We start from the raw sequence: 16,458 nt of genomic DNA, 5'->3' as shown, positions 1-16,458 counted from the left end.
ATGAAAGTGGCGTTTGCATTATTTGACATCATTAAGGCGATCTCGGTACGTCTGGTGTTGCTGATCCACAGCTTGTTGGCAGTGTGGAGGGCAGTCAACATCAACAACGATACATTTTACTGGTGGTTCGCTATCGTGGATGTCGCTCTTGTTCTGGAAGGTCTGGTGGTCGTAGTTGTGAGAAAAGGCATGGAATACAAGTGGTAAGTGTTTAGTCATTAGTGGTTATTATCTATAGGCAAGCATCATATTTAGGACGGCAGTATTGAAAAGTAAGGACATGTACTGTTTAGTGTCATTGTGTAGACGTAAAGGTCTACTGCTGATAAATGTAATAGGTACTGTTTGTGCAATACGTCGTCATGTGTTTTGGCAATGAGTTGTTAAAGAATTTGACAATAAGTCGTTTAAGATTTTAATAATAAGTCGTTTACGGTTTTGATAATAAATCGTTAAAGATTTTGACAAATAATCGTTTAAGATTATGACAATAAGTCGCTTAAGGTTTTGACAATAAGTCGTTTAAGATTTTGACAACAAATCGTTGAAGAATTGTGATAATAAGTCGTTTAAGATTTTGACAATAAATCGTTGAAGAATTGTGATAATAAGCCATTTAAGATTTTGGCAATAAGTCGCTTAAGATTTTGACAATAAGCCGTTTAAGATTTTAACAATAAGTCTTGAAGAAGTGTCATCTTTCAGAGATGATATATATCTACGACACGCTGTTTGTTCAGAAGTAGGTGATAATGGTATCAAATACAAGGTGAATACATGTACTATAGACAAATACTGGTCACTTTCATTACCAACTTGGCCCCAGTAGTTATCCAGTGGTTAGAGAAAAATTCAAATTGTTGCCACTGAGCGGACGAGTGTTTAACGCAAGATTCACACCCAAAATCTATCAATCTGACAGTCTGTAGAAGGTTAACTTGTCTTATTGATACCAGGATCCTTTTCTCGCTCGTCTAACTGTCTTCCTGTAAATATATAATTAAATGGTATATATAAACATGAAAAATTTTATGAAGCTAATCTGATAGAATCTTATAATTTTGAAGAGTGGAGTTACAAAGCTCTTATCTACATAATTTTGTATAGTGGGGATACAAAGCTCGTGTCTACATAATTTTGTATAGTGGGGATACAAAGCTTTTGTCTATATTATTTTGTAGAATGGGGTTACAAAGTTCTTGTCTACATCATTTTGTATAGTGGGGTTACACATCTCATGTGTACATAATTTTGTTGAATGGGGTTACACATCTCATGTCTACATAATTTTGTAGAGTGGGGATACAAATCTCTTGTCTACATATTTTTGTAGAGTGGGGTTACAAAGCTTTTGTCTACATAATTTTGTAGAGTGGGGTTACAAAGCTTTTGTCAACATAATTTTGTAGAGTGGGGATACAAATCTCTTGTCTACATCATTTTGAATAGTGGGGTTACACATCTCATGTGTACATAATTTTGTAGAATGGGGTTACACATCTCATGTCTACTTAATTTTGTAGAGTGGGGTTACACATCTCATGTCTACATAATTTTGTAGAATGGGGTTATAAAGCTCGTGTCTATATTATTTTGTAGAGTGGGGTTATAAAGCTCGTTTCTATATTATTTTGTAGAGTGGGGTTATAAAGCTCGTTTCTATATTATTTTGTAGAGTGGGGTTATAAAGCTCGTTTCTATATTATTTTGTAGAGTGGGGTTATAAAGCTCGTGTCTATATTATTTTGTAGAGTGGGGTTATAAAGCTCGTTTCTATATTATTTTGTAGAGTGGGGTTATAAAGCTCGTGTCTATATTATTTTGTAGAATGGGGTTATAAAGCTCGTTTCTATATTATTTTGTAGAATGGGGTTATAAAGCTCGTGTCTATGTTATTTTGTAGAATGGGGTTATAAAGCTCGTGTCTATATTATTTTGTAGAATGGGGTTATAAAGCTCGTGTCTATATTATTTTGTAGAATGGGGTTATAAAGCTCGTTTCTATATTATTTTGTAGAGTGGGGTTATAAAGCTTGTGTCTATATTATTTTGTAGAGTGGGGTTATAAAGCTTGTGTCTATATTATTTTGTGGAGCAGGATTACAAAAAGCCAGTCTATATATCTTAATTCTGAGGAGCGGTATGAAAAAGACCTTGTCGATACCATTCCGTGGATCGCGATCAAAAAGTCCTGTTCGAAACAATTCAAAACTCTGGATTTTTTTTTTATTATTTTGAGGTATACAAAGTCCTGATCTATATGATGTCGAGGATCAGGGTTAGAATGTCCTATTCGATATAAATTTTGTGGAGAAAGATTCACAGTGAACCTATCAGACAGAATTATTCAGGTGTATCTAATACTCTGATGAAACAACCAGTCATTGAATCTCGTCAACACAGTCGAACTATCGCCTTGTAACATCTAACATTGGGTTACATCTAATGGGCCCAAACAGCCAATCAACATGCTCTGTTTGAGTAACACATAGTCCTTGTCTCACTCCATAATTCGGTATTTTTTTAACCTTCAGTTCTATTATAGTTTTTGTTTATCGCTGACATGTTTTAATTAGCACTACATGTCACATTGTTAAACTAAGTGGACCCCATCTGTTCAATCTATTTATATTTACACACGAATGGCTTGATCTGTTACCTCCAGAGTACATGATCTTTTGTAACAGTGAGATATTGTCAATATGTTATTGGTTTATTGATCTCGGTTTTATGTAGAAATGCGTGGGCAAATTTCAATATGTTCCTTATACCATCAAATAATCCGGTATAATCCTGTTGTTTCTTATTAATGAACAAACAAGAACATTAAAGGCAAAAGTGACATTCAAGATACATCAATCTGACCTATCTCAACAAACCTACTCGTGTGAAAAGATAAAGAATGTTCTACATTCTGTTTAATTCACGTTTGAATATTTTCACTAACCACTGTTTCTCTCTAACCTGTCGCCCAACACAACACCCGGGGCCAGATCTCTATACAAACCGATACATACGATGACATTGGGTTAACTATGTAATGAGATCAATTGTATATGACCGTGTCATACATGATACATACATAATATGTTATTATAAAGGACGATTAGCTATGTTAATTTTTTATCACTGTAATATTTCATATGTCTTCCCAGGTGTTGCCCGTGTTTCCTACTTTACCTTGGTGGAACAGTCCCAGCAATATGGCTTTTGGAGCTGGACAGAAGAGAACGATTCATTCAAAATATTCTTCCGGTTCCGGTCACTAACGCCACAAACGTGACAGAAACCACTACATCTAACTACGAGTTATCTACCTTAGCAGTACGGACAACACCTGCCAATACTATCAGCGTGTACGGTGTACGTATAACAATGACTGTTGTACCCACAAAACAAAAATTGAAAAATGATAATAATGATAATACGTTAATACTAGTAATGATAATAATTACGAGTTACGTATATTTGAGGACTAGTTAGAGTTAGAAATGATTAAATGAATTAATTATCTACAGTCCTTATCGCATGTTAGTGTTTGAGATTTAGCAACACAAATAAATATCATTTCAGATCTTCACTTAAAACTTTAATGTGGAACTCAATATTTTATTGAAACTCTTGGAACATATCATGGTAAAAACATATACAAAGCTTATAGCATGCAGATCAACGGTAGAACTAACAGTCTCTGATCAAAGTGTAATTCACAGTTAATCGTCAGAGGATGAACATCATTCTAGCGATTCCTCCACCTTCAAATGTATACAAATAAATTTCGAATTTGCCAAGGCATAATCTATAAAAATTAAGAAAAAAAAAAAAAAAACCCACGAAATCCAAGATGAACTATATTGATATCAACTGCTGTCTCTCCCTTATTTACCTCAGTATACAATGTCTTGTATCAACCAACTGGTGTAACCTTACACTGCTAATTAACATGACGCAACCAGAGTGCTTCCTTTCATTTAAAGTATAAACGTTTGTTTGTCGTTGGGCCTACCATTTGTGAAAGGATATTTACTAATATTAAAATCAGCTGTTATAGAGAAAATTATAATTTCAATTCCTTGATGCAACTCTTAATGTAATAACGGCGCTTAATGTAATAATTATTACAATAAGCGTTGCAACGGCTACGTTTAATGTAATAACTATTTTTTTTATTACATTAAGCGCCGAAACTGTACTATTGACAAATTTAAGAAGGTCCTTAGTGTAATAAAGTCCGAAATGAAGGGGGACATATTGAGTCTTCTGTTTTGTATTGTTATGTCATTTTGGGTATTATTAGGGCCCCATATCGAGATCCGGAAGCCCTATAGATCACCCTGTCCGTCGGTCCGTCTGTCCATCCGGAAAGCCGGACGTACGGATGTCAGCACTTTTGTTTTCCGATGATAGCTTCAGTTATGGTTAGATTAATGATTAGAATGCCATCAAACCTTGCATGTGGTTAAAATGCCAGTTACCTCACTTTTTGTATGCATACCCATTATGATGATCCCCGTCAGCCGTGTCATATCAAAGACGTTTAAAATGGCACTTGAAGCTTCCCCCCTTGAAACATTAATACTGCAAGGAGCAAGGAACTGAACGGCACGGAGTCAGTATAACGGTGTGGGTAGTGGGTTGGGTACATGTATTGAGTCTGCCATGCATGCCATGTACGTATGATATTATCTGCAAATGACTTAAGCTGTTGCACGGACGTTACAACACCACCTTTTTTTGGTCCAACTTTCAAGGTCACGTAATCAAAGGGCCATTGCTTTAAACCTAGAAGGTGATAGGCTACAACGATCACGGGGCACAACGACCTAGACCGTTCGGCCACGGACACCACGGCCCCTCCAAACCTTGACGGGAACATACACCACTATAGTATATTATTGCTATATTGTCTTGTAATCGACACGCAGTGTACTTCCGTAACAGTATAAAAAATGTTAAATTAGCGGTAATTTAAATACAACCACAACGCTTAGTGTAATAATTTATTTTGTATTAATCTAAGCGTAACAACTGCAACTCTTAATGTGATAAAGATAAGTTTATTACATTAAGCGTAACACATTTACATTACACATTATCTGCATTTAACTTTGATAACTAAAATTCATCTTGATTAGAAACTAAATATAGAAGTGACTGCATCGTCAACTCTCAGATCTATATACATCGTCAACTCTCAGATCTATATACATCGTCCACTCTCTGATCTATATACATCGTCCACTCTCAGATCTCCATACGTCGTCCATTCTCAGATCTATATACGTCGTCCACTCTCAGATCTATATACGCCGTCAACTCTCAGATCTATATACGTCTTCCACTCTCAGATCTCCATACATCGTCAACTCTCAGATCTATATACGTCGCCCACTCTCAGATCTATATACGTCGTCCACTCTCAGATCTCCATACGTCATCCAATCTCAGATCTATATACATCGTCCACTCTCAGATCTCCATACATCGTCGACTCTCATATCTATATACGTTGTCCACTCTCAGACCTATATACGTCGCCCACTCTCACATCTATATACGTCGGACACTCTCGGATCGATATACGTCGCCCACTCTCAGATCTATATACGTCGCCCACTCTCAGATCTATATATGCGTCCACTCTCAGATCTCCATACGTCGTCCAATCTCAGATCTATATACATCGTCCACTCTCAGATCTCCATACATCGTCGACCCTCATATCTATATACGTTGTCCACTCTCAGATCTCCATACATCGTCGACTCTCAGATCTATATACGTCGGACACTCTCAGATCTCCATACGTCGTCCACTCTCATATCTATATACGTCTTCCACTCTTATATCTATTTACGTCGTCCCCTCTCAGATCTATATAAGTCGGACACTCTCAGATCTATATACGCCGTCAACTCTCAGATCTATATACGTCTTCCACTCTCATATCTATTTACGTCGTCCCCTCTCAGATCTATATAAGTCGGACACTCTCAGATCTATATACGCCGTCAACTCTCAGATCTATATACGTCTTCCACTCTCAGATCTATATACGTCTTCCACTCTCAGATCTCCATACATCTTCCACTCTCAGATCTATATACATCGTCCACTCTCAGATCTCCATACATCGTCCACTCTCAGATCTATATACGCCGTCAATTCTCGGATCTTTATACATCGTCGACTCTCAGATCTCCATACATCGTCCACTCTCAGATCTATATACGTCTTCCACTCTCAGATCTCCATACATCTTCCACTCTCAGATCTATATACATCGTCCACTCTCAGATCTCCATACATCGTCCACTCTCAGATCTATATACGTCGTCCACTCTCAGATCTATATACGTCGTCCACTCTCAGATCTATATACGTCGTCCACTCTCAGATCTATATACGTCGTCCACTCTCAGACTTATATACGTCGCCCACTCTCACATCTATATACGTCGGACACTCTCGGATCTATATACGTCGCCCACTCTCAGATCTATATACGTCGCCCACTCACTATATACTCGCCCATCTCATATACGTCGTCCACTCTCTCTCGTCCACTCTCAGATCTATATACGTCAACTCTCCCACTCTCAGATCTCCATACATATCTATATACGTCGCCCACTCTCAGATCTATATACGTCGGACACTCTCAGATCTATATACGTCGTCCACTCTCAGATCTATATACGTCGTCCACTCTCAGATCTATATACGTTGTCCACTCTCAGACCTATATACGTCGCCCACTCTCAGATCTATATACGTCGCCCACTCTCAGACCTATATACGTCGGACACTCTCGGATCGATATACGTCGCCCACTCTCATTTCTATATACGTCGCCCACTCTCAGATCTATATACGTCGGACACTCTCAGATCTCCATACGTCGTCCAATCTCAGATCTATATACATCGTCCACTCTCAGATCTCCATACATCGTCGACTCTCATATCTATATACATTGTCCACTTTCAGACTTATATACGTCGCCCACTCTCACATCTATATACGTTGGACACTCTCGGATCTATATACGTCGCCCACTCTCAGATCTATATACGTCGCCCACTCTCAGATCTCCATACGTCGTCCACTCTCAGATCTATATACGTCGTCCACTCTCAGATCTATATACGTCGTCCGCTCTCAGATCTCCATACATCGTCGACTCTCAGATCTATATACGTCGGACACTCTCAGATCTCCATACGTCGTCCACTCTCATATCTATATACGTCTTCCATTCTCATATCTGTATACGTCGCCCACTCTCAGATCTATATAAGTCGGACACTCTCAGATCTATATACGCCGTCAATTCTCAGATCTATATACGTCTTCCACTCTCATATCTATTTACGTCGTCCCCTCTCAGATCTATATAAGTCGGACACTCTCAGATCTATATACGCCGTCAACTCTCAGATCTATATACGTCTTCCACTCTCAGATCTATATACGTCTTCCACTCTCAGATCTATATACGTCTTCCACTCTCAGATCTATATACGCCGTCATATACATCCTCCATCTTTCCATACATCGTCCACTCTCAGATCTATATACGCCGTCAATTCTCGGATCTTTATACATCGTCGACTCTCAGATCTCCATACATCGTCCACTCTCAGATCTATATACGTTGTCCACTCTCAGACCTATATACGTCGCCCACTCTCAGATCTATATACGTCGCCCACTCTCAGATCTATATACGTCGGACACTCTCAGATCTATATTCGTCGTCCACTCTGAGATCTATATACGTTGTCCACTCTCAGACCTATATACGTCGCCCACTCTCAGATCTATATACGTCGCCCACTCTCATTTCTATATACGTCGCCCACTCTCAGATCTATATACGTCGGACACTCTCAGATCTATATTCGTCGTCCACTCTCAGATCTATATACGTCTTCCATTCTCATATCTGTATACGTCGCCCACTCTCAGATCTATATACGTCGCCCACTCTCAGATCTATATAAGTCGTCCACTCTCAGATCTATATACGCCGTCAATTCTCAGATCTATATACGTCGTCCACTCTCAGATCTATATACGTCGTCCACTCTCAGATCTATAAACGTCGTCCACTCTCAGATCTCCATACGTCGTCCACTCTCAGATCTATATATTTCGTCTGTTCAAGATCGGTGTTGTCCATGCCTTTTCTATCTATCCCAACATTATAAAATTCTTTGCAAATTCAATGCAACTGACATAAAAGCAGATTTTTTAAACAGAGAAACAATAATAACTAGAAATTGTTGCTAACAATTTTGCGGGCTTTTCCCTTCTTTGTCGACAATCTTGGATATCGGACAGACTCACCGAAAAACAAAATACTATATTCTGTTCTGCATCGATCTGAAGAAGAAAATTTCAAGAAAATTGAAAAAAAAAAGAAAAAATTTGTTAAATTTTGAAAACTTTACCCCGCAGCGAGTTTTTTTATTTGACATATTTTGTATTAATATGGCATGGAAAAAAGTAAGATATGGAAATTCACTACAAATAATATTATTGCACAAACTCTGTACAATGGTTTCGAGATATTGCCGTTTTTAAGTTTTTAACTTATGACGTCATGGCGGCCATATTGGAGTTTTGACCTACTTAAACAATCGGCATCGACAACTTCATATACGTATCTACAAACAGGTGAATAGACTGTATGTCTTGCTTGTTTAAAAGATTACAAACCCACAAAATTGGAAGGAGAATAATAAGAATAAGAAACATAACAAAAACAGTAAGTCTTTTCACAAGTTGGTGAAAAACCCTGGTAATAATTATATTATTATGACTTTCTAACGGCCCGTCAACACATAAAATGTCATTAGGGACAGTAACCGGTAAAAACACAACGATCTAAAAGGAAATTACATTAAACAAACCAAAAGGTAAAATACAAATGCTAAAAATCTTAAATGGATATATTAACACAAAAGATTAAAATGGTACGTCATAGTCTTATATAGACCAACATCTTTCAGGTAATCTAGAACTTTACAAATCTCAACAGTTTCAGTCATTGGTTTTAGACCTGCAATGTTACAATAAAATCACTTTCGAGTAGACAGAAGGTCAATGCAGTTTAATAAAAAAAAGAAACAATAAATTACGACGTTAATAAAGCAGGAATTGCTAGGAATTCAGTGAATATGTATCACATTAGGTTTATATTGATTAAAACGTCTGTGTCAATCTGTTGAGGTTTAATCTCTGGTAGTGGTCTTCTTGCAATAAAACTCTAATACACTGAGATTAATCATGCTTCTACAAAGTAATTATAATATTTAACAAAAAAAAAACTAAAAAAAAAAGAGAAAAAAAATTAAAAAGAACCCTAGAGAATTTAAACGTATGTTTCTGACAACATCGACACACTCGCTGTTAGGTATTGTAGTGAAATATTGGATTTTTTTTTATACAAAACTGAGAACATCAACATTTGATTCCTGTCACAATCAAACGTATGTTTACCTTATTAATTTGATAATAACTCTAGAACTACCTACGGAGCAATATTTAGATGGAAAACGTAGCTGAGAGTTTGATTATACTCCAGCCGACCAACCCTGGAGCACCAGACAACTCAACCTGTTTACAGTAGGTAAACAATAGCCTGCACAAGTAAGAGGGCCATACAATATAGGCACAGTGTGCACACTATACAGGCATTTTAAAATTACTGCTCCAGCAAATATTCAGACAACGCCTTCTCCTAATTTGGTTTGTCTATGCGTAGTTGTCCCGGGTATAACTAAACAGAGTGATGAAGGAGATATAGATTAATTAGAACGACTAAGTAGATAGTACACACGGGACTAATAGCCCATTAGTAGTGTAGGTGCTGTTAATTACAGGTAAGTGCTATTGACTGATACCTTATTATGTAACGTATGAACTCTACCCTACCTGAAAACGAAGCATTATAATATGTACACTCCAGAGTATCAATAATAACGGCACAAGTATTTATCAATCAGGCACTGAGTATTGTATTAACTATGGTCGTAAATTTGCTTACAAAATAGGAACCCTGGATAGCTCGGCCAACATCGGGCTTTGTGGTCTGAATCGCTTCACAAAACGGTTTGTGTTTCTCTGAAAGCTGAAAAGTTGTGTCATTGGGACAGTTTATCACAAAACTACCATGTAATACCTTAAATAAATTATCGTTAATTCACTTGTGTAATATGACCTAACAGAACATTGATTGACTGTTGGTTTCCATTGTTTTCATTATGGCTTCATAGCTTCATGGCGTCAGTTCAGAATTACCACGCCATGACCAGCCAACGAATGAAAATAGCATTAACTATAGTCTTTGTGATTCTAAAAGTTGAATGTTCAGACGAATCGTTGTCAAATGTCTCCAATAGATAATAAACAGAATCTGATACTCTTTTCAATAACACTGCAGATTTATGAGACTCTTCGTGAATTTTTCATTTTAAATCGCTATTAGAACGAATGTGTTTCCAATAAAACAATAACGACAGCACGGACAAACAGATTATAGAATTGACGAGACAATCTGCCCCTTTATCAACACACAAATATTAGAAAATTACATCAAATATATATAGAATATAAAACAAATACAAAGTTATGAACTTAATCCAGAAAACGGTAGTGTCTTGATAGTCCCTTCAGCAGATGGACCCCGAAGGTCCTTTGTAGGGAGCACAAAACCGTGTCAAAATTGGTTTCATTAGAACACTTCATCGTGACGTCATCACATTAACGGCACGTTCATAAACATTTTGAGTACGTCAGCATACAGTAAATGTGATGGCAAAACCATTTACACTTGAGTAAATAATTTTATTTCGATGAATAGAACCAATGGGGATGGTAAGCTTTATTTAGAGACTATGTAGCACACATTTACTTATTACAGAATAGTGTGTATAGAGAATACTACTACCAACAGTCTAATCGTACCAATAACATCTTACAACCATTCTGACATTTCGGTGATTTGTCCTATGATTGTAAACTAAAAACTTTTTTTTCTGTGTTTAGGTGACGATACCACTGACCATCGAACTGGAGCCGGACACGTGGGTAGTGATTATAGAACAACTACTCCTTTACTTTATGATACTCGGTAGATGGATACTTCCTCGAGGTAAAATTTCCCGGAACGAGTTATCTCAGCTGCTTTTTGTTTTTATTGGAATGGCGTCAGATATTACTGAGCTTTTTGCTCTGTTTGACGAAGCACCGGTCCGAAAGAGCCTCGAATTGACGTACGTCATTTTGATTATGTGGTCAGTAAGCCTACTCCAGTTCTGCTTCGTCCTCACTGCCACAAAGAATCCTTCTCGTCCCCGTGTGGCATTAGCGTCTAAACGGGACATGCGTAGAAAGCTGCACTGTTCGACCTGTTACACCACGGAGCTATGGAGTATATTTGTGCTGATGATGATGCAGGATTTACCTTTCTTAGTAATTCGTACCTACACCATAATCTCTCTTAATCTAATTACATATAGCATCATCTTTTTTACGTCTAAAAACATTCTTATTGTTCTTCTTCTCATCTACCGTGTGGCTGTCATATGCTTCGTGAAAAAGGATGACGATGACAACGATCAAGGAAATACATCATCTACAGCCGAAAACAATGTTCAGAGAAAAAACAAGACAGATGGTCATCTCGAAAGTATATCAGTTATAGAACACAAGAACCATTACACACCTGTTAACAAACTCAGTCATAACCACCTACCCACTCATCGCTTACATCTTCCTACAAAAGGGTATACATGGAATGGCTATCACAATAAGGGAGTTAAAATAAATCCTCATATGCTGACACTCTCTGCCAGAAAACACCATATACCGAAACAATACATTTACCACAACTCTAGGAATCTGGGTAGTTTGTGAGGACAAACCCATCTACATCAAACACGAAATATATCGACCATTGACTCAAATTCAGTTACTTTTTCCTGCAAATTAGAATATTTTAGTCTAGAAAACACTAGATGTTTGGTTGCCGTTAAAGCAAAATGAATATAAATTATTTCATAGGAAACATTTTTATTTATATTCACACCCTAAAATGTATGTATGTATTGTATTATTTACTAAAAAAAAAGAGAATTCGTGAACTGATCTCAATCCTGGTTTGTAAGAAAGAGGTTTAATTCTTCAGATTTACTCGAGGAAAAGAGAATTCGTGAACTGATCTCAATTCTAGTTTGTAAGAAAGAGGTTTCATTCTTCAGATTTACTCGAGGAAAAGAGAATTCGTGAACTAATCTCAATCCTGCTTTGCCAGAGAGAGGTTTAATCACTATGTCATATCAAATAAGTGTTAAACAATTATTTTGAATTATTTTCTTTTTCCACTCTCTGTCCAATTTTTCAACTTTATTCTTATAATCCTACCGTCATAAAATGTTTCTATCAACCCTTCCTTCACCTGTATTCGTGTTGATTGTTGTTTACATTTTAGAACTTAGAAATATAACTTGTACATTAAAATACCAACTATCTGCAACGAACAATATGAACCATGAAATGTTAGGACGACAGACTATTGATTAGGGATCTAATTCCTGTGATTTGTGTACGTGATTAATAGGTAAATCAATTATGCTGTTGGTTAAAGCCTCTATACTTGTCTGGAGACACGATTAAATAAAAAACCGTTTGATATGATTAAAATGTGCCTACCACGTGAATTAGTATTAGTCAATCAACTATTGGGCACTTACGTCAGTTCGTATTACGACTAATGGCCGTCATTTTCTCAAGTAGCATATATGAAAAAAAAAATCAAAATGCAATTTTGAAAATTATTTTTTTACCAGTAAGTTAACTGGTTTTTAACAAATGCACTGAAGAGGTACATGTAGATAAGCATCGTTTCCTACTTCATGTTGATAAGGTCAAAATCTACAGTAATTGCCGTAACTCTTGACACTTTCTGATATCAATGTGACCCCTGTCCTTCTTTATTTACATAAATTACCACGCATGTCGTGAAAGATCACCTTTTAGTTGTGGAATGTTATTGACTTTTGAGTACTTAGGCGACAATAGAAGTCATAGCACGTGTTCTCTGTGTATCATAGACTATAAGACGAACATATGACAATGTTTGATGCAAATCAATGCATAACAATTATTGAATATACTTCCTTTGAACTGCCTGGGCAATGATTTGCTTTATAAATTAAACTTGCACGAGCATGTAGCGAAGGGGTTTTAGTATTGTTTCCAACTTCCTTTTACATATCCTAAGACATAAATTCGTCTGTGGTATCAATTTGTCTATAAATAGCAATATTCGATACATATTTTGTCCTCATCATCCTTTGATGTACAAATATTTTTGTATTTAATCACATCACCTATAGTGGGGCAATAAACAGCATCGTTAACGTTACTAGTGTGAGTTAGCAAGGCTATTAATGTAGGGCTGATTAGTATGGCTGTGGTGTTCGTCTAGGACAGGTGAGAACCTGATTGACAATCCCTGGCACGTTAATGAAATAGCAGGTAATGATTGCTAGGGCTGTAAACCTGTCTTTAATCTGATTTAATCATCCAGTGTGAAATGTAGCTGACGTATGTTGCTCACGCCATCAACGGTTTAATGTCGCACTTTAATGTAACTCGGTAAAAAAAATATCAAAAACAACACTTTAAAATGGTTATACATATTACACCACTGGAAATGATGTTAAAGAAACTTCACCAATTCACTTGTACCAAATCACCTAACATTTTCACTACAGCAACATACTCTGAAATCAGTGTCTCAGTATCGGGTTCCTCTGTAATGGCACCTTAAAATTATTTTCATAGTAAGTGTAAATGGCAACTAAAATGTATAAATCTCTTGTAGACACAAAGAAACGAGGTCAGTATGAATCCTGTGTGTTTTTCTACCGCAAAGTATACCTTAGGTACATGCACCTGTTATAATGTAATAATGGAAAATAAATAAGTGTGTTTTACCTTCAGTGTTCCGTGTTCCAGTTTATCTCTTAATCATTTATTTTTACCAGTGACACACAGTCAAAACCTTACTTATTTTACCTCGTGTGTCTCAATCACCCTCACAGCATACATCTGTAAAGGCAATATTGCTATTTCATTCATACAAAGCAAAACAAAAAGTGGTTCTTTCGCGAATTCACAATTTGGATTGCTTGACGATACCGAGCAACGTCGTTTGAAATGATGCAGATTGTCTTTATGATTTTGTGATTTGATACATTAGCAAATACAACAGATATCAACATATCCTTAAAGTGAGAGCACAGGGGTCGTTCTAATAACCTCAAAAAGCGTTGTATTTGCCAAATGACATATTCCAAAATATTGTCGCACTTGCTGTCATTTTTAACCTAATTTGTATGTGATTTTCCGTCAGCGGCGACATATGTTTAAATTGACAAGACATCAGCACATGTGTTTATCTGAATTTGAAATTCAAGGACAACGTGAATGCTGTTAAACATTTTCTGATCTGTGTTTTGCCAACTGTCTGATTGAAATATTTGCCATCGAAAACGGCAGTGATTTAAAAAAAATATCCAGCATATTTTGTTGGCATCCTCCTTAATCATGGTAATTTAATTAATCATTATTCAAGAGAGGTCATGACTATGTCTTGTTTTGTCGTTTACCTTTATGGAAACGAAAACTCAGATGAAATGACGAACGCAATCCATCCCATCCCCCGCTTGAATATAGCGAGTGGTGGGATGATCTGACGTTTGGAGGTCGGGGCGGAAATGTATGATGAGCTGCAGTAGATGTCAAACTTAATTGGTCACGACCATTCTTTTTTATGAAAAGGTCAAATCAAATATGGATGTCAAATGGTCAATTATACACTGAGCAATTACTAATTAGGAGCCGGTATTTAAATCTAAAGAGTAATTATCCTTGGTCATTTCTCTCGAGGGATAACCTATTCATCGTACCAAAGGAACGGGTAAGATCTTTCTTTAATGTTAATACCACCATTATGGATACATTTTGTTGTGTATATGCTTTCCAGTATTTTGTTATACTATTTTACAAAGTCTGCAATTTGATTTCAGAGGAAAAAATATGTAATTTTTGTGAAAGAAACTGAACTGAATATTTCGTGATCAAAACTCTTCAGGAAAAAAAATGACATTTGCCAAACTTGGAACTTCCATAAATTTAGAAATATGTGTTCTATGTGTTCTAAAAAAATGGTCAATACTACACTGCACGAATGTACCAGCGCCACACCCACACGAAAAATGAATCCCATTTCTTTTTATATTATCATATTAAATTGTAAATTAATAAATCAATAAACTACTCAATTAATTGTATACGTTATAAAAAAACTACAATCGAATAATTTGTCAAACAATGCCAGCATGTTTGCTTTCAATTTACTTTATTTTTTGTCAATAACATAATTAAGTCTGTTTACACATAATCGTTCTGTCTGAATATTTTATCGAGGTTATATTAAACGTTAAACAACGATAACATGATAAGTAAACAAACGTAACATATCTCTCAGGACATTTTATGGTGCATACTCAGTGCATTTCCTAAAAACGGCAACCAGTTATAGAATTATATGTGACGTTTCAATGACTGTTACCGCCATCGGACAAGTGACATGACTATCAAAACAAAAAATATATAAATAAACCCACATTTATGAAAGTCATCGCTATTTGTTATAGAGAGATTTGATATTTAACTACAATTTGATTGATATAATTACAGCGTGACTAGTTAAGGGTAGTTTTTGGAATTGAAATTCTTTGATAAGCAAATCATCGGTTCTGGTATCAAATACCTTTAAACACGTTATAATCCAATCCATCATTGTCTTGTTGTGTAGTCATGAGGAAAATTGCATTAAGTTGCACGTACAATACCAGAATTGAATAATTGAAATGTGATTGTTCTGTTTTTCTGATGTTATGAACAAAGAACTATACGAACATTTATAATAAACATCTATACATTTTAATACATTTAGCAATGTATCAGATACATCATATGTTAAACAATAGAGTGAACTGCATATAGCCTTGTTGCGTCTTTCTTGTACTCGTCGGTGTTGAATTCTAGCTGGCGAGTTAAGAAAACCATAATCGGACGATACAGGCTTCAAGTATTAATGGGGCCTCCACTGAACCGCTACTTCATTGAATGTCGTAAATCGTAATAATTGGATTAATTAACGGAGCATAAAATATGTGTATGTATTACATGGGAAGTCCGTGCGGTTATGACAGAGACAAATAGCAGATTCTACATTTTGTAATCTAAAAGGTTGTACCAAACACTGAGTATTTTAGATAAAGACTACATCAGATAAGGTATGAACACTAAAAACGTTCAACGATGATTTGTTGCTGACAATATTACGTTAATATACTACAGGGAAAGTGTTCCATG

The 16,458-nt window shown here is 36.3% G+C and overlaps 1 protein-coding gene across 1 annotated transcript; it reads left to right on the top strand.

Moving 5' to 3' along the window:
- LOC132555718 (transmembrane protein 26-like) lies at positions 1-11,925 on the top strand. The gene is made up of 3 exons (XM_060220080.1): positions 1-203; positions 3,156-3,363; positions 11,056-11,925. Exons 1-3 carry the CDS (start codon positions 1-3, stop codon positions 11,923-11,925), a joined length of 1,281 nt encoding a protein of 426 aa, XP_060076063.1.
- Positions 11,926-16,458: the final 4,533 nt, after the last annotated feature.

The sequence above is a fragment of the Ylistrum balloti genome, unplaced genomic scaffold (assembly GCF_031769215.1).
Source record: "Ylistrum balloti isolate Yb309-2 unplaced genomic scaffold, AGI_CSIRO_Ybal_v1 Utg370512, whole genome shotgun sequence".
NCBI classification, from domain to species: domain Eukaryota; kingdom Metazoa; phylum Mollusca; class Bivalvia; order Pectinida; family Pectinidae; genus Ylistrum; species Ylistrum balloti.
This window is presented reverse-complemented; position numbering and strand designations above follow the sequence as displayed.

Bases quoted from the DNA above. Each gene is read 5' to 3' on its own strand.
- LOC132555718 (XM_060220080.1), top strand. From the start codon at position 1: ATGAAAGTGGCGTTTGCATTATTTGACATCATTAAGGCGATCTCGGTA. The intron at 204-3,155 runs GTAAGTGTTTAG...ATGTCTTCCCAG, and splicing joins AAAGGCATGGAATACAAGTG to GTGTTGCCCGTGTTTCCTAC. The intron at 3,364-11,055 runs GTACGTATAACA...TTCTGTGTTTAG, and splicing joins ATACTATCAGCGTGTACGGT to GTGACGATACCACTGACCAT.